The sequence below is a fragment of the Mustela nivalis genome, assembly GCF_964662115.1.
Source record: "Mustela nivalis genome assembly, chromosome: 3".
NCBI lineage: Eukaryota > Metazoa > Chordata > Mammalia > Carnivora > Mustelidae > Mustela > Mustela nivalis.
Window position 1 is genome coordinate 110521720 of NC_139022.1, and position 27831 is coordinate 110549550.

General features: G+C 37.8%; 1 protein-coding gene across 2 annotated transcripts in view; it reads left to right on the plus strand.

Moving 5' to 3' along the window:
• Window positions 1-27831, plus strand: part of AFF4 (ALF transcription elongation factor 4) — a 98361-nt gene that overhangs the window by 43949 nt on the left and 26581 nt on the right. For both annotated transcript variants that reach the window (XM_082725638.1, XM_082725637.1), the window contains 6 exons: window positions 288-374; window positions 19920-19956; window positions 22906-22954; window positions 25203-25257; window positions 26576-26613; window positions 27046-27208. In XM_082725638.1, coding sequence (XP_082581764.1) covers window positions 288-374; window positions 19920-19956; window positions 22906-22954; window positions 25203-25257; window positions 26576-26613; window positions 27046-27208 — 429 coding nt within the window. The remainder of the gene's footprint in view (window positions 1-287; window positions 375-19919; window positions 19957-22905; window positions 22955-25202; window positions 25258-26575; window positions 26614-27045; window positions 27209-27831) is intronic.

Here is a 27831-nt window from a genome sequence, read left to right on the forward strand (position 1 = left end):
TGTACTGTGTACCTTGTATTTGATTATAGGCTGATTTCTATGGCGATTAACAGGTTTCATCATCTTAACCCCATGCTCCTTGAAGCCAGGGAGTGTATATTATTTATCTGTTTCCTGCCCCGTAGTGCCTTGCACACAGTTGTGCTTAATTAATATTTATTGATTAAATATGTATACTTTTGGAGGACCTATCATGAAACCAGCATTTATAATACAAATCTGGTTTTTAGCTATGTAATTTTTATCCTTGAACTGGTTGAAAACAAACTGTAATAATTACATTTCAGGAGATGACGCATTCATGGCCTCCCCCTCTAACGGCTATTCATACACCATGCAAAACAGAACCTTCCAAATTTCCTTTTCCAACTAAGGTAAGTAAATAACATGTGTCTTTAATACTATTAGAAAACTCTATAAATGGCTTGACTAAAATCACATGAATTCAGAGTTGTCTTGCCATTCTCATTCTAGTGGGAGACAGACAATAAATACATAATTTCAAATAGGATCATTGCTATGAAGAAAATAAAACAAGATAATGGAATCAAGAGCGACTTGGATTAAGAGGTTCTTGAAAAAGTTTTGAAGGCAATTGGGAAGAGAATTAAAAAGTGTCAGTGTTTGTTTTGATGGTCTAGGTTATAGGTGGTAAGGGTTTCTCAAGCTCTTATCTGAGGAACCGCTTTCCATTGGACTTAGCAGTCATACTGATGTGTGTGGAAAGAGGTTCCTCAGATAATGGTTCAGGTTCAGCTACAATCAGTAGATGTGCTTTTTTTTTTTTAAAACATTAATTTATATTTACATGAATAATAGAAGAATATATTCTTCTTGTGGAAGTTTGACCAGGACCCCTAATAATAGCCTTTCCCAGCGTTGTCTCTTCCATCTCACCTCCATGCATACCTTTGCAAGTCTTTTCACATGAATTTGCAAACATACATATGTGATCATTATGTGTAAGCACTCTCTCTTTGACTTTATTTCTGCCCAGATGTATTGTTCTGGATTTTTAATCAGCAACAGGTCTTAGAGACCATTCTATAGTTATTCTGTGTCTTTATTATATATAGATAATAGATTACATATAGACGTATTTCATTTCTTTTCTATGCATCCATAGTATAAATGTATTTTAGTTGAATTATTTCCCTTTGGTATTTAAGTTGTTGTCAAGTTTTCATTTTCATAAATATCACTTGTGTGGGTATCTTTTTCATGCCTGTGAGTTTCATCATCATTAGTTTCATGCATATGAGTTTCTTTTGTGTAAAGTAGGAAGTAGAATGGTTGAGTATTGAGATGGTATATTTAATATATTCTCATATTCCCTCTTTATCGGTTGTACCAGTCAGTACTCCCACTTGTATTCCCCGATTCCCCACATGCACATCACCATTTGTTATTTGAAGCACCAATATTCTGAGTGCAGAATGGCGTTTCATTTCTTAGATTGCTAGCTAGGTTTATCATCTTTACACATTTGTTCTCCATGTTACTTCTCTGTAGCTGAGTATACCTGTTTCCTCTGGTCTTGGGGTTGCATCTTTCACCTAATGAGTTTCAGGAGGATTTCTTTTTGTGTTCTTTTTGAATTCTGGATTCTATTAATTTCTTCTTCGGGCTATAACCACATCTCCTAGTTAGACTCCTTTTAAGTATTATGGTCTCGAAGATTTTAATTTTGATGAATAAGTAGATCATTCTCTTCTATGAAGCTACTTTTTAAGTCTTTTAAAGAAGCTTTTTCCTTCCCTAGAATCATAAGCATACCCTCTTATTTTTTTACTTTAATGTAATTACAATTTTGTTTTCTGTGTTTATCTTTAGCCCAATTTATTTTTGTGAATAATGTGAGGTAGGCATGTAACTTTCTGCCTGTATGTGTGCCATCACACTCTTACACTTTTAAAATCAACCTATGCACACCTAAAAAACGTACAGTTGGAATTTGGTAGGTATATATACCTGTGTAACCACCACCCTAATCAAGAATTAGAATATTTCTGTCACCACCCAAAAGTCCCCTCGTGGTTCTGGGCAGTCTACCTCACCTCCACCACTGGCCCCTCATAGTTACTAAGTTGTTCTATGTCAGTATAGATAAGTTGTTCTTTCTCTAAAATTTCATGTGAATGGAATCCATACAGTGTGTACTCCATTTGTGTATATGTTTGCCTTCTTTTGCTCAGCATATACTTTTGGAATTCTTCTGTGTTCAGGAATGTATTGGTAATTTGTTCTTTTTTATTCCTGAGTTCCTTTTTATTTGTATTGTATGAAAATATCAACATATGTGTACCCCGATACCTGTTGATGAACATTTGGGGTTTTTTCCAGATTTGGGTTAAGAAGAGAGTATCTGTGGGGCGCCTGGGTGGCTCAGTGGGTTAAAGTCTCTGCCTTCAGCTCAGGTCATGATCCCAGGGTCCTGGGATCGAGCCCCACATTGGGCTCTCTGCTCAGCAGGGAGCCTGCTTCCTCTTCTCTCTGACTGCCTCTCTGCCTACTTGTAATCTCTGTCTGTCAAATAAATAAATAAAATCTTTAAAAAAAAAGAGTATCTGTAAATATTCACTAAAAAAGCCTTTATGTAAACTTAAGTTTTATTTTTTCAAGGATAAATATTGGGTTATATGGTAAAAAGTAGAATTGCTCAGTCATGCGTTGAGTTCGTACTACACTAAACACTATTTTCCTGAGCTATTCTGTCATACTCCTAGCTCGCTCTGCTCCCATCCCTCAGCAGTATATGATAGTTTAATTTGTTCTACATCCTTGTGTACATTTGGTATTATCAGTTTTTTAAGTTTTGGCCATTTTCATGGACACATAAGGGGGTATCATACTGCTTTCAGTTTGTGATTCCTTGATGACTAATGACGTTGAACCTCTTCTTATGACCTTATTGACCATTCCTCTTTTTTAATATCTGTTCAAATCTTAGGACTTGTGTGTGGGGAGGTGTGGGGGGGTGGTGGTGGTGGTGGTGGTGGCATCAGGATTAGGAGATGTTACATGTAATTTTCTTGTCTTTGGTTTTGGTATCAGGGTAGCTCTACCTCTTTAAAAGGAGCAGGGAAATGTTCTCTTCATATATGTTTACTGAACTGGTGTGTGGAATTTAGTTTCAATTCTTCCTTGAATGTGTTTGTTGGGTTTTTGTTTGTTTGTTTGTTTGTTTTTTTTAAGATTTTGTATTTATTTGAGAGAGTGAGGGACAGCAAGAGAGAGCGTGAGTTGGTTTGGAGAGGCAGACTCCTTACCAAGCAGGGAGCCTGACACACTGGGCTCCCATCTCCAGACTTTGGGATCATGACCTGAGCCAAAGGCAGATGCTTAACCCACTGAGCCACCCAGGCACCCTTTGAATATTTTAATGTACTTCAACAGTGATGCCATCTGGGCCCATAATGTTCTTTATTGAAAGTATTCAATTATCGGGGCGCCTGGGTGGCTCAGTGGGTTAAGCCGCTGCCTTCGGCTCAGGTCATGATCTCGGGGTCCTGGGATCGAGTCCCGCATCGGGCTCTCTCTGCTCAGCAGGGAGCCTGCTTCCTCCTCTCTCTCTCTCTCTGCCTCTCTGCCCACTTGTGATTTCTCTCTGTCAAATAAATAAATAAAATCTTTAAAAAAAAAAAAAAAGAAAGTATTCAATTATAAATTCAAGCTTTTCAGTAGATGTAGCTATTCAGATTTTCTGTTCCTTGTGTCAGTCTTGTAATTTGTTCTGATTTCATCTAAGTAATCAAGTTTAATGGTATAGAGTTATTTATAAAATAAATACTTATTCTTTTAATGTCAGTAGGATCTCTAGTAAAGTCATTTTCCTCCTGAAATTGGTGATTTGTATTTTCTCTCTTCATTTTCTTTGATTAATCTAACTAGAGTTTTGTCAGTTTTATTGATCATTTCCAATAATTACCTTTTGATTTTTTTGGTTTTCTATTTCCTTGGTTTTTCCTTTATTGTGGTTGTTGTCTTTTTTCTACTTATTGTGGGTTTCATTTACTTTTCTTTTAACTTCTGAGATGGAGGTTTAGGTCATTAATTGTAAACATTTCTTGTTTTCTGTATTTAAAACTATCAGCTTCCCTCTGAGACCTGCTTTAGGTGTATCTCACCGATTGTGATACATTGTGATTTTATTACCATTTAGCGTATGATATTTCCTTATTCCCTGTGTGACTTCTTCCTTGACCCATGGAAGCATGTGGTTTCATTTTCAAATATTTGAGGATTTTCCATTCTGTTACTGATTCTAATTTATTTAAGTTCTTGTTTGAGAATATAAGCTGTAGAATTTGTTTTTAAACATTTATTTTAATGTTTTATGGCCAGTTTCCATGTATGCTAAACAGAATATGTTCTTTTTTTTTTTTTTTAAGATTTTATTTATTTAATAGAGAGAGTGTGTGAGTGAGTGAGCACAAGCAGGGAGGAGGGGCAGAGGGAGAGGAAGAAGACCTTGACTGGATCTTTTGAATCTAGCGTGATGTTTTAAAGTTTCATTCGTGTTATGTTACCAGTATTTTCCATTTTATGATTATATCACATTTTGTTTATCTCTTTACCAGTTCATTGACGTTTGGGTTATTTTCAGTTTGAGGCTATTATGAAAATTGCTGCTGTAACATTAGTATTGAGATGTGTTTTTGGTTCTCTTGGTTATTCCACCTAGGAATGTAATTCTTGGGTCATACAGTAACTGTTCAATCTGTTGAAGAACTTGCCTGATGGTTTCTCACAGTGTTTGCTACATTCTGTATTCCCACCAGCAGTGTTCTTCAAATCTTGGCCAAGTTGTTGTTATCCTTCTTTTTGAATAAAGATATTTTAGTGGCTGTGAAGTGGTTTATCATTGTAGTTTTGATATTAATTTCTCTGATGGCTAATGATGTTGGCAGTATTTTCATGGGTTTATGGGCCTTTGTATATCTTATTTAGAGAAAGATCTATTCAGATAATTTTGTTGATTTTTAAATTGGGTTGTCTTTTTATCATGAAGTTATAGTGTTTGTCTATCTCAGAGTCCCTTATCAGATGAACAATTTGCAAAAATTTTCCCCTATACTGTGAGTTGTCTTTTTTGCCTTTTTTTTTTTTTTAAAGATTTTATTTATTTGAGAGAGAGAGTGAGTGTGTACACAAGGCAGGAGAGGGGCAGAGAGAGAGAGGGCCAAGCCAACTCCCTGCTGAGCAGGAAGCCAGACATGGGGCTTGATCCTTCTCTCCCTATCCTCACTTGTTCTTTTTTTTTCTCTCTCTCTGTCAAGTAAATAAAATCTTAAATTTTTTAAAAAAGATTTTATTTATTTATTTGACAGACAGAGATCACAAGTAGGCAGAGGCAGGCAGAGAGAAAGGAAGGGAAGCAGGCTCCACGCTGAGCAGAGAGCCCGATGTGGGGCTCAATCCCAGGATGCTGGGATCATGACCTGAGCTGAAGGCAGAAGCTTTAACCCACTGAGCCACCCAGGCACCCCAAATCTTAAATTTAAAAAAAAAAACAAAACTCCAGTGTAATTAACATAGTGTGCTGTATTAGTTTCAGGTATACAGTATAGGGATTCCGCAGTTCTGTACATTACTCAGTGCTCGTCTTTTTTTTTTTTTTTTTTTTAAGATTTTATTTATTTATTTGACAGACAGAGATCACAAGTAGGCAGAGAGGCAGGCAGAGAGAGAGAGAGAGAGAGGGAAGCAGGCTTCCTGCGGAGCAGGGAGCCCAATGCGGGGCTCGATCCCAGGACCCTGAGATCATGATCCGAGCCGAAGGCAGCAGCCCAAACCACTGAGCCACCCAGGCGCCCCCTCAGTGCTCGTCTTAAGTGTACATACTCTTTAACCCTTTCACCTATTTTACCTACCCCCCCCTCCTCTGGTAACCATCTGTTCTCTTTATTTCAGAGTCTCGGTTTTTTTATTTGTCCCCTTTTTCCTTGTTCATTTGTTTTCTTAAATTCTACATAATGGGTGAAATCATACAGTACTTTGTCTTTCTCAGACTGACTTCATTTAGATCCATCCATGTTGCAAATGGCAAGATTTTATTATTTTTTATGGCTGAGTAATATGTGTGTGTGTGTGTGTGTGTGTGTGTGTGTGTGTGCGCACGTGTATATCACATCTTATTCTTCCGTTCATCTGTTGATGGACACTTGGGTTGCTTCTGTAATTTGGCTACTGCAAATAATCCTGTAGTACACATAGGGGTGCTTGTATCTTTTTGACCTAGTATTTTCATATTCTTTGGGTGAATACCCAGTAGTGCAATTACCAGTACATAGGGTAGTTCTATTATTAATTTTTGGAGGAAACTCCATACTGTTTTCCAGAGTGGCGGCACCAGTTTGTGTTCCCACCAGCAGCGTATGAGGGTATTCTTTCTCTGTATCCTCGCCAACACTTGTTGTTTCTTGTTTTTTTTTATTTTAGCCATTCTGAGAGGTGTGAGGTGAGATCTCATTGTGGTTTTGATTTGCATTTCCCTGATGATGAGTGATGTTGAGCATCTTTTCATGTGTTTGTGGGCCAACTGTATGTCTTCTTTAAATAAATATATGTTCTTGTCTTTCGTCCACTTTTTAAATTAGGTTATTTGCTTTTTTGGTGTTATGTTGTATAAGTTTTTTATATATTTTAGATACTAACGCTTGTTGGATATATCATTTGCACATATCTTCTTCCCATTCATTAGGTTGTCTTTTTGTTTTATTGTTTTCTTTGCTGTGCAGAAGCTTTTTATTTTGATATAATCCTAACAGTTTATTTTTACTTTTGTTTTCCTTGCCTTAAGAGACACTTAGAAAAATGTTTCTGTAGCCAGAGAAATTACTGCCTATGCTCTTTCTAGGATTTTTATGGCTTCAGGTCTCACATTTAAGGCTTTAATCAATTTTGAGTTTATTTTTGTGTATAAAATGAAACTGGTGTGAAAGTGGTCTATTTCATTCTTTTGCATGTAGCTGTCTAGTTTTCCCAACACCATTTGTTGGCAAGACTTTTTTCCCATTGCATATTCTTTTTTTTTTTTTTTTTTTAAGATTTACTTATTTATTCTAGAGAAAGAAAATGTGTGCAGGAGTAGGGGGAAGGGAAAGAATCTCAAGCAGACTCCCTGCTCAATGCAAAGCATGACGTGGGACACAGCCTCACAATCCATGAAATCATGACCTGAGCTGAAACCAAGACACCCAACTGACAGAGCCACCCAGGCGCCTCCCTCTCATGCACCCTTTGTTGTAGATTAATTGGCCATATAATCATGGGTTTGTTTCTGCATTCTCTGTTCTCTAAGATCTATGATCTATTATCTTTTTTTGTGCCAGTGCCAAACTGTTTTGATTACTATAGCTTTATGTAGCATATCTTGAAATCTGGGATTTTGATATTTCCAGGTTTTTTTTTTTTTTAAGAATTTATTTATTTTATTTGGCAGACAAAGATCACAAGTAGGCAGAGAGGCAGGCAGAGAGAGGAGGAAGCAGGCTTCCCCAGGAGCAGAGAGCCGATGCAGGGCTTGATCCCAGGACCCTGGGATCATGACCTGAGCTGAAGGCAGAGGCTTTAACCCACTGAACCACCTAGGCACCCCACTTTTGTTCTTTTTTAAGATTGCTTTTCAGGGCCATTTGTAGTTCCATACAAATTTTAGATTATTTGTTTTAGTTCGGTGAAAAATGAGGTTGGTATTTTGACAGGGATTGCATTAAATCTGTAGATTGTTTTCCATAGTATGGACGTTTTAACAATATTTGTTCTCCTAATTCATGAGCATGGAGTTTCTTTCCATTTGTTGGTGCTGTCTTCATTTTCCTTCATCAGCGCTTTGTAGTTTTCAGAGTACAGATCTTTCACTTCCGTGGTTAAATATATTCAGGTATTTTACTATTTTTGATCTATTTGATCTATACTATTTTGAATTTTGTAATTATAAAGGGGATTGTTTTCTTAATTTTTCTTTCTGCTACCTCATTTTTAATGTATAGAAATGTAACAGATTTCTGTATCTTAATTTTGTATCTTGCGATCTTACTGAATTCACTTATTAGTCCTAGATTTTGGTGGCATCTTCTACAATTTTCTATATATGGTATCATGTCATCTGCAAATAGTGAAAGTTTGACTTCTTCCTTACCAAATTGGATATCTTTTATATCTTTTTTTTTCTGTCTGATTGCTATGGCTAGGACTTGTAGTATACTGTGTTGAATAAAAGTGGTAAGAGTAGACATCCTTATCTCGTTCATGATCCTAGGAGGAAAGCTTTTAGTTTTCCCCATTGAGGATGATGTTCACTGTTTGTTCTCCATATAGGGCCTTTATTATGTTGAGGTATGTTCCCCCCAAACCTACTTTGTTGAAGATTTTTTTAATCACAAATGAATGTTATAATTTGTCAGATGCTTTTTGTGCATCTTTTGAAATGTTCATACAGTTTTTATCTTTCCTCTTGTTGATGTACCCCAAATGTTTCCTTATGATCCTTTATAATGTTCTCTTCCTATATAGTCTCTGCCCTTCCCATCCCTAGGTAACCACTAATCTGATTTCTGTCACAATATATTAGTTTGCATTTTTTAGAATTGTGTGCAGATGGAATGATAATACATGTATTCTTTTTGGTTTGTTTCTTTCACTTAGCACAATTACTATTTTTTTAAATATTTTATTTATTGGGGCACCTGGGTGGCTCAGTGGGTTAAGCCTCTGCCTTCGGCTCAGGTTATGATCTTATGGTTCTGGGATGGAGCCCTTCATTGGGCTCTCTGCTCAGCAGGGAGCCTGCTTTCCCCCCCTCTTTCTGCCTCCCTCTCTGCCTACTTGTGATCTCTCTGTCAAATTAGTAAATAAGATCTTTAAAAAAAAAAAAAAAAAGATTTTTAAAAATTTATTTAAGAAAGAGAGCATGAGGTATGGGGAGGGGTGAAGGGAGAGGGGAAGCAGACTCCCTCCTGAGCACGGAGCCCCACATGGGGTTAGCTCCCAGGACCCTGAGGTCATGATCTGAGCAGAAGGCAGATGCTCAGCCGACTGAGCCACATGGACGCCTCTTACTCAGCACAATTATTTTGAGATTCATCTATATTGTCAAATGTATAAATCATTCTTTCTTATTGCTAAGTAGTATTCAATTTCATAGTTATAGCACAGTTTATTTAGCCATTCACCTACTGATGAACATTTGGGCTCTTTCTGGTTTTTATTTATTTATTTATTTATTTATTTTTAAAGATTTTTTCTTTATTTATCTGACAGAGATCACAAGTAGGCAGAGAGGCAGGCAGACAGAGAGGAGGAAGCAGGCTCCCTGCAGAGCAGAGAGCCCGATGTGGGGCTCGATCCCGGGACCCTGGGATCATGACCCAAGCCGAAGGCAGAGGTTCAACCCACTGAGCCACCCAGGACCCCCTCTTTCTGGTTTTTAGTTAAATAAAGCTGCTATGAATTTTTGTGTACAAGACACGGGGTACCTGGTAGCTCAGTGGGTTAAAGCCTCTGCCTTCGGCTCAGGTCATGGTCCCGGGGTCCTGGAGTTGAGCCCCACATCGGCTCTCTGTGAAGCAGGGAGTCTCCTTCCCTTCCTCTCTCTGCCTGCTTCTCTGCCTACTTGTGAACTCTGTCTGTCAAATAAATAAATAAAATCTTTAAAAAAATAAATTTCTAAATATTTGTGTACAAGTCTTTGTATGGGTACATGCTTTTATTTCTCATAAGTAAATACCTTCAAGCATAGGGTGGATATACATTTAACTTCTAGGAAAATCTCATACTGTTTTCCAAAATGATTGAACCATTATATATTCCTATGATGAGATTTTCAGTTGCTCCACATACTTATTAGAGTTTGGCATGGTCAGCCTTTATTTATTTATTTATTTATCTATCTTAAAAAGATTTTATTTATTTATTTGACAGACAGAGATCACAAGTAGGCAGAGAGGCAGGCAGAGAGAGAGAGAGAGAGGAGGAAGCAGGCTCCTACTGAGCAAGGAGCCTGATACAGGGCTTGATCCCATGACCCTGGGATGATGACCTGAGCCGCAGGTGGAGGCTTTAACGCACTGAGCCACCGAAGCGTCCCATGGTCAGTCTTTTTAAATTTTAGACCTTTCATCAGTTGTGTAGGAGTGTTCCATTTGTTTTTTGTTTTTTTTCCATTTGTTTTCAATTGACATTTCTCTATGACAATTGATGTTGAAAACCTTTTCATGTACTTGGCATTTGTGTATCTTCTTTGGTGCACTATTTAAATCTTTTGCCCATCTCTTACCAGATTATTGCCCTCTCCATTTTTTAAAGAAAGATTTTATTTATTTGAGAGAGTACAAGGAGAGGGAGTAGCAGAGGGAAAAGGAGAAGCAACAGGCTCCCCACCGAGCAGGGAGCCCAACATGGGGCTCAATCCCAAGACCCCAGAATTATGACCAGAGCCAAAGGCAGATGTTCAACTGACTGAGCCACCCAGGCTCCCCTATTGTCCTCTTCGTATTGAATTTGAGAATTTATATTTTCAGGATGTAGGTCCATTATCAGATATAAGATTTGCACATTTTCCCCCTTGTAAGTAGCTTCCCTTTTATTATCTCAACTATCTTTTGAAGACGAGAAGTTGCTAATATTGATCAAAACTAATTCATCAGGGTTTTTTTTTTGTTTACAGATCATGTTTTTGGTATCTGAAAAATTTTGCCCTACCCATGTTCTCCTCTGGTTTTGTTTGTTTGTTTGTTTGTTTGTTTTAAGACTTTTTATAGTTTTAGGCTACATTTAGATCTATGATCCATTTCAAGGTAATTTTTGTATATGGTGACAAGATATGGATCACAGTATATATATATATATATATTTTAAAGATTTTATTTTTTAAAAATTCAGGTTTTTTTTTTTAAAGATTTTATTTGAGTGTCTCAGTGAAATAAGCCTCTGCCTTCAGCTTAGGTCATGATCCCAGGGTCCTGGGATCGAGCCCCATATTGGGCTCTCTGCTCAGCAGGGAGCCTACTCCCCCCCACCCCGCCTGTCTCTCTACCTACTTGTGATTTCTCCCTCTGTCAAATAAATAAAATCTTGAAAAAAGAGAATTTTATTTGAAAGAGAGAGAGAGCCAGAGAGAGAAGGCGTGAGGGGAGGGACAGGGCAGAGGGAGAAACAGACTCTTCACTGAGCAGAGAACGAATGTGGAGCTTGACCCCAGGACTCTGGGATCATGACCTGAGCTGAAGGCAGAGGCTTAACCAATTGAGCCACCCAGGCGCCCTTAAAAAAAAAATTTCTTTTTAAAGAGGAAGCTAAGGTCATTGATTTGAGATCTTTCTTACTTTCTCATACAGGCTGTTAGTGCTATAAACAATTAAGTAATATTTTATTTGCATTCCATAAATTCTGAAATGTGTTGTGTTTACTGACAATACACTTTAGTTAGAAAGCTGAGGGCAAAAGAATGATTACAGGGCACATGGGTGGCTCAGTTGGTTGGACAACTGTCTTTGGCTTGGATTGTGATCCCAGGGTCCTGGAATCGAGTCCCACATCAGTCTCTCTGCTGTGCAAGGAGTCTGCTTCCCCCTCTCCCTCTGCCTGCCACTCCCCCTGCTGGTGTGCACAGTCGCATGCTCTCTGTCAAATAAACAAATAAAATCTTTAAAAAAAATGTATATATAAAGAATGATTACAGAGGCACAAAACACTGGAGACAGTGAGTATGTAAAAGAAGATTTTCTTTTGAGGAACAGAGAAATGTGATGGTGCCAAGAAGGGTATAGTGATGTTTCAGGTGAGTATTTTTATAAGATGAGAATATTTTATCATATATATATTTAATTAATTTATTTAAATATAATTATACTTTCACTTACGTATTTACTTGTTATATAGTATGTATATCATATATATGTATGTGTGTGTGTATATATATGTATATATATACACATATGTACTGATCATAATGTTTTAATAAGAAGGAAAAGCGTATGCTGCCTGGGAAAGACAGAGGGTGCCCTTAGGAAATCTCAGGAGAGCTTGAGATTCAATGCTCAAGTACAGGATATTGATTTTATTAGCTCATTTCTTATCATAGGAGGGAAAGCAGATGAGGTGGTTATAGTTGGAGGTAGGCTAGTAGATTTTCTAGTGATAGTTTGAAGCATACTAAAGCTTTTGACTGCCCTTGAACATAATTCAGTGTATGTTTGCAACAACTCCTGGCAGTGTTCTAGGTGCTTCAGAGGTATGACACTGGATCATTTGCATGTTACCCTGTTCTGAGATTGGTATTTTAAAAAGCAATTAGAATAATCTGTGCCAGTGCCTAGAATAGTTCCTGGCACCTATGGCTGTTCAGTAAATGTTTATTGAATTTGGATATAAATACTTGGGTAATGTGTTTAGATTGTTGGTTTTTCTGAAACATTTTAGTTAGCTACTTAGTGATCATTGATTTGGTCGGGTTACTTTTACAAGTTAGGTTTTTTTTTTTTTTTTTTTTTTTTTTTAAAGATTGATTTATTTATTTGTCACAGAGAGAGATCACAAGCAGGCAGAGAGGCAGGCTGAGAGAGAGGAGGAAGCAGGCTCCCCGCTGAGCAGAGAGCCCGATGTGGGGTTCGAACCCAGGACCCTGAGATCATGACCTGAGCCGAAGGCAGAGGCTTAACCCACTGAGCCACCCAGGTGCCCCAGGTTTTGGTGTTTTATAGCTCATCTCATTCTCTGTCTTTTCAGTGAGTACACCTTCATGTGTAATATAGTTTAAAGCTTTATACAGGGGCGCCTGGGTGGCTCAGTGGGTTAAGCCGCTGCCTTCGGCTCAGGTCATGATCTCAGGGTCATGGGATCGAGTCCTGCATCAGGTTCTCTGCTCAGCGGGGAGCCTGCTTCCTCCTCTCTCTCTCTCTGCCTACTTGTGATCGCTCTCTGTCAAATAAATAAATAAAATCTTCAAAAAAAAAAATAAAGCTTTATACGAAGCTTTAATAGGTATTTTTTTCTCTTTGTGTGCTAACCATATGAACTAGGTCCACTGAGAGGACAGAGAAGGAAGAAAATTTTGATACTTAGGGAATTTGGAGATGACATCCTAAAGATGATGACAGTAACTGGGCTTAGAAGGAGAAGTAAAGCAGTGCCAGAAGCACAAGGGAAGGTAAAGAGCCCAATAGGAAGGATTTCACACTCATTAGCAAGTTTGAAACACAGTTCACATGTGGCTCGTAGTGGATGAGAAGTTGAGTTTAGGAATATGTTTGGAGAGCTGGTTTAGTGAATCCATATCATTGGCCTAAACATCCTTGATCTGACCCATTTAAAAACAACACAAAAGACTATACTTTCAGAGATCATTTCCATAGTTTGTAAAAACAACACAATACATACAGATATACAGTAAGGCAAATCCCTCTGTTCATGTGATTCTCCGCCAGTCCTCCTCCTTGGAGTTGAACTTCCTTAGAGTGGTTCATATTTGAGATCTGTTCTTCTTTCCTCAGGTACTCCTCATGCTAGTCTGATTGATCTTGCTTCACATGATACCTCACCAAAACCATTTTCATTATGACCACTATTGGCCCATTTTGTAGATCCAGTTTACAAAATCTAGAGTCACCTTGCTTCTCTGATGTCTTTTTCTCTTCTATCTTTGCCTCTACCAATTAATGTGAGTTTTCCAGGCATTGTGCTCAGTGCCATAAAAGAATACAAATGAAGAAATATGTTTTGCCTCAGTCTGCCCAAGGTTTGGTTGTGGAAATAAAATAATACAAAAGAGGGGTGCTTGGGTGGCTCAGTGGGTTAAAGCCTCTGCCTTCGGCTCAGGTCATGTTCCCAGGGTCCTGGGATCAAGCCCCGCATCAGGCTCTCTGCTCAGCAGGGAGCCTGCTTCCCTTCCTCTCTCTCTGCCTGCCTCTCTGCCTACTTGTGATCTCTGTCTGTCAAATAAATAAAATTTTAAAAAAAACCTTTAAAAAAATAATAATAATACAAAAGAACGAAAAAAATTACATATTAGTGTTTACATGGATGCGTATTTCCACACATCATGCTTAGACCTAGAATTGTCTTCTCTTTATATCCTGTTCCTCTTTACAGAGGTGTTCTACAAATTTTTCTCTTAATAAAAATGTTTATTTTAATTCCAGATATACATCCAGCTGCATAGTTGACTCTTCTTAGATAATGAGTTTTAGGTGACTTTGAGACATCTTCCAGGGAGAACTTGTAATTCTCTCGGCTAGTTCCCAACCAGAAAGCAAGAGAAAACAAGCATGATTCTCTTTTACTATTTCCTGTCTTAATGAATCCATAAAAAACCTTTTTGGAATTATCTTTGGTACCTCCCTCTCTGTCATACCCAATAAACTGTCACCAAGTCCTAATGATTTTTACCTCCTGTAATGTGTTTTAATTCCATTCTTTATCTCCATCTTTATTCTTACCTTTATGGGAAGTCATTAGTCTCCAAAGTGGAAAGCATATGTATACTCCAGTGTTGTGTGTATTGGAGATTGGGGGAGAAACAGGATGAAAACTTTATTCTTATTTTTTAGTTTGAAAAATTCTCCATTCTTATGTCTAAGAAAACAAAATCAATGTAGTATTGCTTCTCTTCATCTGAATGGCAGATGATCACAATTTATTTCTGTGGTATTCCAGGAGAAGTTTAGGTCTTTTCATTATGGAAAAGTTGGTAGAATTGCTCTCACTCATTTGCTCTTAGTTGCTCTAGCATATTACAGTTTTAAATGGGCTCAGTTAAGATGATTTACAGATTATATTAACTGGTTTTAATTCATCTAATCTTCACTACTAGACAGGCAGCTTAAAAATATACCTGCCATGAAACTACTGAGTGAAAATAACACTAAAATGAGTTTTTGAGCAAATAAGAAAATGACAAGAGCTGAGGTTTTTCCTCTTCTGGTATGAGCTCTTAACTGTCACTGTACAAAGTAGAAACAAGGGTGACCTAAAATAAAAAAAGAAGAAAACATTCAGATTATCAATGGTAGTTTGAATATGCATTTATGTCATTAATCTTGCTTTTAGTTTAAAATGTACTTGATATACTAACTAATGAAACTATGACAGTGTCATGCTTCATACTCTTTGATATTTTGAGTTGTGTAATAATTCAATCCAGTCCTTAAATATACAGGCTTAGTAAATTGTATTAAAAATACGTTTTGAGAGTTCTCCCAGTGTTCTGTACCTTTGTCCAGAAACTTGATCTTTCTGCTCTATTTAAAAATTAGTAAAATCCAGTAAAGAGAGAATATACTAAAATTCATTTCTTTGTCGGGAAACACTTTTGAGGCAGGGTTAGAAAACACAGCTGAAGATACAAAAAACAAATTTTAGAATAAATCATTCATTGTACAAAATTAGCTATATTGAGGTGGACAAAAGTACAGGTGCTTTAGTTATCTCAATTTATGATTTTTTTAAAGGATTTATTTATTTATTTTTTGGGGGTGCGGGTGCACAGGAGGAGGGGAGGAGAGAGAGGGAAAGAGAGCTTGGAGCCTGAAGTGGGGCTGAATGCCAGGATCCTGAGATCATGACCTGAGCCAAAGGCAGAGGCTTAACCATCTGAGCCACCCAGGCACCCCGCAGTATATTTTTTTGTTAGAAGTTCACATGTTTTACATTAACGTAGAACTTCACTGTTTGTTTCGTGACATGTTATCTCATGTAAAAATGAATTATACCTCCTGCCCAACCCCTTTCTTCTCTGTCCCTCCCGCAAATCTCAAGTTTTACTTAACAGATGTGGTTGTATATGTGTGTTCTTTAATATAACCTATAAAGTCTGCATGCTTTATGATTCACCTTTTGAGGTGTTGGGTCCCATTTCTCACCACCCTTCCTTCTGTATCTTTTGTGCCCATGAACTGCCTTTAAAACCTTTATACTAAACGTTCTCCTGTCTTTCCTGCCTTTACGCATGCTGTTCTCTGTACCTTGAACACTGACCTTTCCCAGTTTACTTGCTACCTAGTTTAGGTCTTAACCTAAATGGCACTTGCTTTGGGAAGTCTTTGCTCATCTTCCTGGCTAGATCTGTCTGTCTTCCTCTCTCCCCCTCTCCCTCCCTCTTCTCACTCTCACTAACTCACCCATTCACTCACATGCTCATGCACACCCAATTGTAAGCTCTTATATAATATTGTGTATGTATTTGCCTTTCCTTGTACTTATCACAGTTAACCTTTTTACCTTTATGTGCATGAACAGTTGCAGAGATAGTCATTGACATTATACTGATGAGTGTTAAGTTCCATGAATATAAGCTCCTTGTTTTTATTTATCATTTGTTTTTCCAGTACTTAGGTATATGAGTGAATATCATGTCAGGGAGTTTGGCTTTCATTCCTAGGAAAAACAAAGAGCCATTGAAGGCTCCATAAAAGTAGTAGTAATGACTCATACTAGAATTTGGGCTTTAGGAAGATTAACTCAAGACTGTAGTTGAGTGAAGGAGAATTGAGTGAAGATTACAGCCAGAAAGATCCATTAGATGGCCTTTGTAAATTGAAAAATGTGAGGACCTGAAGTCTTTGCAGTGTAGATGGAGAAGAGATGTTGCATTTAGTAAATGTTTTAGAGACAGAATCCACTAGCATTTGGAGACCAGCAGACTGACTATTGTCGGAGGTGAGGACAAGGAGAGATGACTTAAAGTTCAGGCTATTAACTTTTAGGTCATTTATCAGGTAAATAAGTATAAGGTAATTGGCAGTTCAAGGGGGTGGAGGATATTTCATCTTAAAACAATTCACAGGCATGACCTTGGCCACTGCTTTACAGTTTTTTTAATAGCTTTATTGAAATACAATGCACATACCATGCCTTCTGCCCATTTCAAGTATACAATTACATGGTTTTGAGTATATTTATAGACATGTGCAACTGTCACAACATTGAATTTTAGAGCATTTTTATCACCTCAAAGAGAAACTCCCTCTTCTTCATCTATTACCCACTTTCCCTCTCCCTCCCAGCTATTTAAAACCACTCATCTTGGGATGCCTGGGTGGCTCAGTGGGTTAAAGCCTCTGCCTTTGGCTCAGGTCATGATCTCAGGGTCCTGGGATCGAGCCCCGCATCGGGCTCTCTGCTCAGCAGGGAGCCTACTTCCCCCTCTCTCTCTGCCTGCCTCTCTGCCTACTTGCGATCTGTCAAGTAAATAAAAAAGTAATAAAAATAATAAATAAATAAAACCACTCACCTGTTCTTTTTCTCTGTATATTTCCTTTTCTGGACATTTTATGTAAATTGCATCTTACCATATATGGCCTTTTGCAACTGTATTCTTTCACTTAGCATAATGTTTCCAAGGTTATTCCAAGTTGTAGCAGGTATCAGGACTTCATTTCTTTTTGTGGCCAAATAATATTCCATTGTATGGATATATATCACATTTTGTTTATACATTCTTCAGTTGATGGACATTCAAGTTGTTTTGAGCTTCGGGCTATTGTGAAGTAATGCTGCTATAAACATTTGTGTACAAGTTCTTGTATGGACATAATGTTTTTGTTTCACTTGATTATGTACCTATGAGTAGAATTGCAAGGTCATATAGTAACTCTATGTTTAATCATTTGAGGAACTTCAGAATATTTTCCAGAGCTAGTTATACCACTTTACATTCCTGCTGGGCTTTGATTTTCTGTGCATTCCTGTCAACACTTGCTATTATCTGTGTTTTTTATCCTAGTCATCCTAGTAGGTGTGAAGTGGTCTCTCATTGTGGGTTTGATTTGCATTTTCCTCATAACCAATGATGTGGAACAACATCTTTTCATGTGCTTATTGACCATTTGTATATCTTCCTTGTAGAAATATCTCCTTAGATCCTTTGCTCATTTTATCATTGCTTGTCTTTTTATCATGGAGTTGTAAGAGCTCTTTATGTATTGTAGATAGCCATCTCTTAAAAGATCCATGATTTGCAGATAAATTTTCCCATTCTTTGGGTTGTCTTTTCACTTTTTGATGATGTCCTTTGAAGCACAGAAGTTCTTAATTCTGCTCAAGTCCATTTTATCTATCTGTTTCTTTTGTGTTTTTTGCTTTTGGTGTCATATGTATGAATTCTTTGCCAAATCCAAGATCATTAAAGTTTGACTGTAAATTTTCTTCTAAGAGTTTTGTAGTTTTAGCCTTACATTTGGTCTTTGATCCATTTTGAGTTATTTTTTAAATACTGTCTGAGGTAAGGATCCAGCTTCATTCTTTTGCATATGGCTGTTCAGTTGTCCCAGCACCATTTGTTAAGAAGCATATTCTTTCCCTGTTGGGTGCTCTTGGCACACTTGTTGAAATCATTTGACCACAGATGTTTTTTACAGTGTTTTGGGTTTTTTTTTTTCAAGATTTTATTAATTTATTTGACAGAGACAAGACACAGCGAGAAAGGGAACACAAGCAGGGGGAGTGGAGCGCAAGTGGGAAAAGCAGATTTCCTGCTGAGCAGGGAGCCCAATATGGGGCTCGATACAAGGCTCAATCCCAGGACCCTGGGATGATGACCTGAGCCCAAGGCAGATGCTCAACGACTGAGCCACCCAGGTGCCCGTACAGTGTTTTTTTAAACAGTGAAACTGTATTTTAAAAAATTCATACTATGTGGATTTCTCTTTCACAGATGTTTCTGTCATTAAAGATTGTGCTTTTTTTTTTTTTAAGATTTTATTTATTTATTTGTCAGAGAGAGAGAGAGAGAGGGAGGGTACACAAGCAGGGAAGCTACAGGCAGAGACAGAGGAAGAAGCAGACTCACTGCTGATCAGAGAGCCCAATGTGGGGCTTGGCCTGAGGACCCTGGGATCGTGACCTGAGCTGAAGGCAGATGCTTAACTGACTGAGCCACCCAGGCTCCCAAATGGTGTTTGTTTATAAGTAGGCTTTTAGGGATGTTTGTATAATTTTAATACTATACTGTATACTACAGACTCAACCTAGAAAAATGCATAATTTACACATGTGAAAAGAGTTGTGATCATGAAAGATGAGTTTGAAAAGCCATGTTTCTTTCCCTGGGAGTGACGTTTTGGCTTCTTTTCTTATTGGTATTTCCTGAGTGCTAGACACTGGACTCTAGTATACAGCTTACAGCTTAAAAAGAGTATATGACAGTCTTTTCCTCAACTTGCTAATTGTTTGTAAGATATTGGGCACGGGCAAAGGAAGGTAATAAAATGATGTGTGAATAACATGTGAAGTTTTTAGTTCATAAAGGTGGTATCTTTTGAGTCCATATAGGTTGTACAGCTTTTTTTTACTGTAGTATAGGTTGTTTGTTTGTTTATTTTAGAGAGAGAGCATGTGCCTCAAGCTGGATGTAGGACTCCCCTTCCCAAGGAGAGGGAAAGAATCTTAAACAGGCTCCACATCCAGTACAGAGCCTGACACAGGGCTCGATTTGACAACCCTGAGATCAGGACCTCAGCCGAAATCAAGAGTCAGACACTTAACCAGCTGAGCTTCCCAGGTGCCCCTAGTATTACTATTATTTTGTTGTTGTTATTGTTAAACATTTTCTTAAGATCAAGAATCTTAAATTGAAGTCATTTGCTTTCCCCGGCTCTAAATTAGAATATGAGTACCCTAAATTAGAATATGAGTACCGTGGATGCTGCTGAAAAGAAATGAATAATAAAGAGGAACTATTAGGTAGCTTGATGCTTTTTGTAGTGAGTTTTGGGAAAGTTCATTATTGACCACATGATTACTGAAGCCCATCATATGTGATCATTAAATTCTTTCAGTGTTTTTTTCTTTTCTGTATTCCTAGGAGCTCAACAGATCTTTCATTGAATTAGCTGGAATTGAATAGTTTAATTTGAAGCATTTGTCACTATGAACCTTTCTCTTAATGCCACTATATAATTTTATAATCCCCTTTTTCTTAGGAATCTCAGCAGTCCAGTTTCGGCCCCGGAGAACAAAGTGAGTATTTCTTTTCCTCTTAGTTCTCAAGTTAAGCTTTTTATTGAGCATTCATTTCTCATGGTCTTATTGTACATTGCTTTTACAATTCCTTCACATGTCTTATCCCAGTTTTTATTAGTAATGAGTTAAACCAAATCTTGGTTTAAATTAAATTTAAAAATGAAGAATTATAGATTGATGGTGATCAAAATTAACTATTTTTATTAAATATTTGAAGTTCAGAGTTCATGAATTCAGTTTGATGGGTACCTCATAAACCCAAGAACCATTCTTCTATCTTCCTGTCTCCTTTTTGAAGGTAGTTGGTTCTGTGAGAGTTAAATTATAAGCAGGAAGGGGTTGTAGCTTACTGTAGCTCTTCTCTTTCTGTGTCTATATTTAGTTATTCTTTTTTTTTTTACTGTGTTAGGTTAGTCACCATACAGTACATCATTAGTTTTTGATGTAGTGTTCCATGACCATTGTTTGCATATAACACCACCTAGTGCTCCATGCAGTCCATGTCCTCCTTAATACCCATCACCAGGCTTACCCATCTCCCCACCTCTCTCCCTTCTAAAACCCTAAGTTTGTTTCCAGGAGTCCATTGTCTCTCGTGGTTTGTCTCCCACTCCATTTCTCCCCCTTCATTTTTCCCTTTTCCTAATGTCCTCCCTGCTATTTCTTATGTTCCACAAATAAGTGAAACCATGTGATAATTGACTTTCTCTGTTTGACTTACTTGACTCAACATAATCTCCTCCAGTCCCATCCATGTTGGTGCAAAAGTTGGGTATTCATCCTTCCTGATGGCTAACAGACACATGAAAAAGTGTTCGTCATTAGCCATCAGTGAAATTACAATCAAAACCACGTTGAGATACCACCTTATACCAGTTAGAATGGCAAAAATCGACAAGGCAAGAAACAACAAATGTTGGAAAGGATGTGGAGAAAGGGGAGCCCTATTACACTGTTGGTGGAAATCCAAATTGGTGCAGCCACTATGAAAAACAGTGTGGAGGTTCCTCAAAAAATTAAAAATAGAGCTACTGTATGACCCAGCAATTGCACTACTGGGTATTTATCCCAAAGGTACAGATATAGTGAAAAGAAGGGCCATATGCACCCCAGTGTTTATAGCAGCAGTGGCCACAATAGCCAAAATGTGGAAGGAGCCAAGATGCCCTTCAGCGGACAAACGGATAAAGAAGATGTGTGTTTATTTTTTTTTTTTTAATATTTTATTTATTTGACAGAGAGAAATCACAACTAGGCAGAGAGGCAGGCAGAGAGAGAGGAGGAAGCAGACTCCCTGCGGAGCAGAGAACCTGATGCAGGGCTCAATTCCAGGACCCTGAGATCATGACCTGAGCCGAAAGCAGAGGCTTTAACCCACTGAGCCACCCAGGCGCCCCAGTGTGTTTATTTTTGCTGGGTCTTTAGGTCTGGGAAGAAAGTTTGCCATTGTAGAACCCCCTTTCACCCCCTGTCTTAGTTTCTGAGAAGAACTTGAGGGTATAATAGCCTTAGGGAATTTTTTAAAAAAGATTTTATTTTAGGGTGCAGGCTCTCCATGGAGCAGGATGCCTGAGGCGGGGCTCCATCCCAGGATCCTGGGGGATCATGACCTGAGCCATCCAAGCACCCTAGCCTTAGGGAATTTAAGTCTGGTCCCAAGAGACGTTGGCTATGTGAATTGATAGTGACAAGGTCAGGAACCTTGGAAATATCTAGGCTTCCCCATATAGCTCTACAACAAAATAAATGATCTTTTTGCCAAGAACAGTTAACTTCTTTAGTAAATAGATCTACACTGGTTCTGCCCTAAAGCTATAGTTGTAGGAAAAAGGGACCCACCATTGTTGATATGTATAAAATAGCTATAGGCCAGAAAGTTTGGGTTTTTTTTTTTTAAGATTTTATTTATTTCTTTATTTGACAGAGATCACAAGTAGGCAGAGAGGCAGGCAGAGAGTGGAGGAAGCAGGCTCCCTGTTGAGCAGAAAGCCCGATGTGGGGCTCGATCCCAGGACTCTGGGATCATGACCTGAGCTGAAGGCAGAGGCTTTAACCCACTGAAGGCAGACAGAGGCTTTAACCCAACTGAGCCACTTAGGTGCCCCCCAAAGTTTACATTTTCTATCTTAAAATCTTCTAGGAATGTCTCATCTTGGGGCACCTGGGTGGCTCAGTTGTTAAGCATCTGCCTTCTGCTCAGGTCATGATCCCAGCATCCTGAGATTGAGCCCTGTGTAGGGCTCCTCTCCCACTCCCTGTGCTTGTGATAGTTTCCTCTCTCATGTGTGTGCTCTCTCTCTCTCTCTGTCAAATAAATAAAATCTTAAAAAAAAAAAAGAAAAAAGAATGTCTCCTCTTTAGTTCTGTCCTCCTCCCTCCATAACTAACTATTGGCAGATGGGATCATAAGTTTCTCCTACTCTTTATTACTGTGTTTTTCACTTAACTATGTCTGTATCAGTGTAAAAATTCTAGCTCATTCTTTTTAACATGAAAATTGTGTTATATTGTATGAATGTACCATAATTTAACTAGATCCCTCTTGATAGACATGTTTCTAGTTTTTGCTGTTACAAATCATACTATGATAAACATCTGTGTGTGAGTGTGTGTGTGTTTATGTATTCTTCCAGATATACTTGTAAGGTAAATTTTTTTTCATCCTAATTGCTGCATCAGTGGATATGTGCATTTCCAGTATCTGTAAGATAATATTACCAGATTGCCTGCCAAAGAGATTATATGAATTTATAATCCTTCATACAGCTTCTGAGCATGCCTGTTTCCAGTATCTTCTATTTATTGGACTTTGAAGTGTTACCAATTTGATGGAGGGACAAATTCCATCTTGTGTTGATTTACATTTCTTTGAAGGTATACCGATACATATTTTATGATCTAAATGGCCATACTGTAGTTGTTAATTTCTGCATTCTTTTGTTCTAGAAAGATACAATCCTTCTTCTAAAACTTCAAATGGACACCAGTCTAAATCGTAAGTTTATTGCTTAATAAGTTTGTTTTGTTGAGAGTCTGTCTGTAGTGTGTATATATTAGCCCAACACTTAAATATGTGTATTTAATCTTTTAAGGAAGGAGTAAGCAAACTTATGTAAAAGGCCAGACAGTGAAATAATTTAGGCCTTAGGGGCTTAGATGATTTTTGTCCCAACTAGGCAGGCAGCCCTTCTGTTGTGGTATAAAAGCAAATATAGACTGTGGGTGCGATTGTGTTCCAATAAAACTTTAACTTTTTAACTTGCCTTAATTTGCTTACACCTCCTCTAAGATTACAGTTTTTCTCATCTCTTAGAGTGTTTGTGGGTAGGTTGATACTTCGTTTTTAATAAAGAAGACCAAACAATACAGGATTCTTAGTAAGCCCTCCATTTAACTGTTTTGTGTAGAATATTAAGTCAGCATAGTTTGTACTGTCTTTTAAGTTTTCCTCCTTCTGTAGGTAAAACCAGGAATATATATCAAAATGTAATCAGGCTAATATGTTGGATGATAATAAATTCCAGCTCAGAAATGTACTCCTCAATTCCTAAGACAAGTTAACTCAGTGATTAAAACAAAATTCTGAAGAAGCTATGGCCACAGTGCTAGCTTTCGAAGGTATAACCTGTAACCTGTACTGAAAACCTCAGCCTCTTAACGCTGAACAAAGGAAAAACTGAGAATGAAGTTATGTGAATGCAAGAAATCCCCCCCGCTACAGAATTGAAATTATATTCATATTTATCATATTTATTTGTATGCAAAGAACCGGTAAAAGCCTACCATGTATGTGTGAATCACTTTGGTTGCTGAGGGAACAAAAACATGCAGGACCTTGAGCTGTCTGGTAAAAGCTTTGACATCTCCATGTGTGTGAACAGGTTCATTGAGCTGCCATTATTAAATCATAAGGGCTGAGAGAATTCAGAGTAAGTACATTTCCTTGCAGGATATCAGTCATAGAGATGCACTAAGCCCTTGTCCAAAAGAAAACTCTTTTTTTCTGTCCTGTTTAACTGGGCCAGCCTTAAAACACTATTCATAGTTCTGTAATCATCCAGTTACTTTGTTTCAAGGTGATCGTTTAGGGGATAATCTGAATTTGGGATCAGATATAGACACTCAGGGTAAGCTTTGAGGGGAAAGTATCAGTAGTTATTGGAGTGAAAGAAGATTTCCTTTCCACTGATTGGAGACTGTCATGAGATTTTAAGAAGAAAGGTAATAGAACTATTAGTAATGAGAAATTAAGCATTTTTCTAGTGGTTTTCCCTAAGCTTTGTATTAATTTTTGTTCTCCCATAAAAAGGCAAAGAATATTTTATGGGTCATTACTCAGATTCTTTATTTTAATGTTGATTTTATGACCATAAGGGAAATTTAAATCTGTAATTTTACTTTGAAAAATGAATTTCAGAAACTATCAGTTTACAGAATTTATTTGTGTGTGTGTGTGGTTTTTTTTTTTTAATTTATTTGAACTTTAATCAAGGAAGATTTAGAACCTGGAGTTTATTTTTAGTTCATACGTGGTCATTTCTATTTTATAGCTAAGTTTCTTACCCCAGATTGTTACTTCTCCAGAGAGGTTTAAACCTGGAGTTTATATTTAGTTCATACGTGGTCATTTCTATTTTATAGCTAAGTTTCTTACCCCAGATTGTTACGTCTCCAGAGAACAGTCATCTTTCATACCAAGGCATTTATGAACTAGTGCTTGGATTTTGTGTTCTGGTTTTCACAATTACGAAGTTGTATGAATCTCTTCGTGGAATATGAGGGACACTGAAAGAGAATTGCTGATACTTTCATTTTATCTTCCTTCTTTTTTTAGGAGTTTTATCTCTAGTGGACTGTTGGGTATGAGTATGATCATTTGTTTTAATATGAATGAGTGGGTGTGGATGCAGTTAGAAAAATAGAGATAACAACTGAGTTATAAGAGTTTGTAGAAGGTGGCTTATTTAATTTGAAAAGAAGGTTACATGTTTTACTTATGGAAAAGTGAGAGCTTTTGAAATGTTTACTTCCTCCTTTCTCAGTTTTTACCCTGGCTGTGAAGCACACCAGAGTAAGACTTCCTGGTTCTTTTCTTTGTTTTTTGGTTTTTTTCTGTTATTTTAAAAATAAATCTTTGTCTACCACCATGATTATTTCTAGAATGATTCGTAGCTATTTAATACTCTGGTGTGCCATGGTACACTGTTAGAAAATTACTAACTCTTTCTGCCTTTTCCCTCTAGCATGTTAAAAGATGACTTAAAACTAAGCAGCAGTGAAGACAGCGATGGGGAGCAGGTGTGTCTACTGCTTTATGAATTTCCAGTTTCGTACAGTATTGGTTTGCATTGTATTTTTTTTTTAAAGATTTATTTATTTATTTGACACACAGAGAGAGAGAGAGAGAGAGAGAGAGGGAGATCACAAGTAGGCAGAGAGGCAGGCAGAGAGAGAGGAAGGGAAGCAGGCTCATCCTGAGCAGAGAGCCCGATGCGGGACTTGATCCCAGGACCCTGAGATCATGACCTGAGCCGAAGGCAGCGGCTTAACCCACTGAGCCACCCAGGCGCCCCGCATTGTATTTTTTTTTAAGATTTTATCCATTTATTTGACAGAGAGATCACAAGTAGGCAGGGCCACAGGCAAAAGAGAGGGGGGGAAAGCAGGCTCCCCGCCAAGCACAGAGGCTGATGCTCAGCTCTATCCCAGGACCCTGAGATCATGACCTGAGCGGAAGACAGAGGCTTAACCCCGTGAACCACCCAGGCACCCCTGCATTGTATTTTATAAATATTAGAATCCAATGATACATACATGATTCATTTATTTAAAATAAGCTCCTTACTGCTTTCTGACAGTGGAATGTTGTTATATTCTGCTCTGTCTTTAAACCTTTTTTTAGTTTTTTATTTTTATTTTTTATTTTTTATTTTTTTTTAAGATTTTATTTATTTATTTGTCATAGAGAGAGACGTGAGAGCAAGCACAGGCAGACAGAGTGGCAGGCAGAGGCAGAGGGAGAAGCAGGCTCCCTGACGAGCAAGGAGCCCGATGTGGGACTCGATCCCAGGACGCTGGGATCATGACCTGAGCCGAAGGCAGCCGCTTAATAAACTGAGCCACCCAGGCGTCCCCTTTTTTTTATTTTTAAATTGGCTTTTCCATACTACTTAATCATGAATCAGAATATTCTCATGAAACGTGAGATTATTGGCAAGAACTTTTAACAAAGCTTTTCATCTTAGCATGGCAGTTAATTATTCTTTAGGTAACAACAGTGTGTCCTAAGTGTTATAGGTAAACATTGAGGCTACATTAGAGCTGCTAGTGTTCTATTGAGAATTCAAATATTGGGTGCCTTGGTGGCTCAGTCGGTTAAGCCTCTGCCTTCGATTGAGGTCATGATCTCAGAGTCCTAGGATCGAGTCCACATGGGGCTGTCTGCTCAGCAGGGAGCCTGCTTCCCTTCCTCTGCCTGCCTCTCTGCCTGCTTGTGATCTCTGTCAAATAAATTAAGATCTTGAAAAAAATTAATAAAAAAATCTCAGATATTTTCACATTAAGCAGATAGAGTGCTATTTATTCATTTGCATTCCCTCTCATGTTTTACTTTTAGGATTGTGATAAGACAATGCCAAGAAGTACACCAGGAAGGTACGCGTCCTTTTATTTCTTGTTTTACTTGGAGGGGTGGGTATCACCTGATAGCATTATACTAATATTATAATCGACCTTATAGAGTAAATATTATTGTAGTGGCGATTGTACAACCTTGTAAATTAACTAAAAATCATTGAATTGTACACTTAACATGGGTGAATTCTGTGGTATATAAGTTATACCTCAGTAGAAATCTTTTTTAAAGGTAAGAGCTAATGGCTGAGCAGCATATTAGAAACTTTTTAAGAAAGTATTTCATTTATAAATGACATTCTGGATTCATAGACCTGTAACAGCATAACAAACAGTAAACATTTTAAATAAAGTTGATTGTCAGATTTGGGTGTTTTCCTGCTGTTACTGTAAAAAAAAAACAAAAAAACAAAAAAAAACTTCTGGTCATTTATATGTTTTATCTCTTTTTAGTAACTCTGAACCTTCACACCATAATAGTGAAGGCGCTGATAACTCCAGGGATGATTCTAGCAGCCACAGTGGATCTGAAAGCAGCTCTGGATCTGACTCAGAGAGTGAAAGTAGCTCCAGTGACAGTGAGGCAAATGAGCCATCCCAGAGTGCATCTCCTGAGGTGAGAGGGAGGCAGGGTGTCTTCCATAGGCCTCCCATGGCCCCTGGTGATGGCCACTTAAGACCTATTCCAAATACAAAAGGTGAAGGGAAAGAAGGTTAAGAAATTGAACTGGGTATCTTAGAGGAAGCTTAGACACTTAGTTTCATTGTTATTTGAACAAACATTCAGTCTAGATTATGAATTACTTGAGGTCATATTTCCAGTCCCTAAGATACTGGATTGGTTTAGTTTAGGCTCTCTTTTTATATCTCAGCATGGTAATTCATGTTATGTAGTTATTGTGAATAAAAGGAGTCTTATATTTTATAATTTTACTATAGGTTGGTAAAAGAAGGTTAAAAATCTCTATCAGTACCTACATCATTTGTTTACTTTTTGGAATTAAGTATATGCTGTGGTCATTTTGTAATTTTACCTTTGAAGTTAGGTTCCTGATAGGAATCTTTAATGTATGTCTGTTTGTTTGTTTATTTGTTTATTTATTAAGATTTATTTATTTATTTGACAGAGATCACAAGTAGGCAGAGAGGCATGCAGAGAGTGAGAGGGGGAAGCAGGCTCCCTGCTGAGCAGAGAGCCCAACGCCGGGCTCGATCCCAGGACCCTTAGATCATGACCCG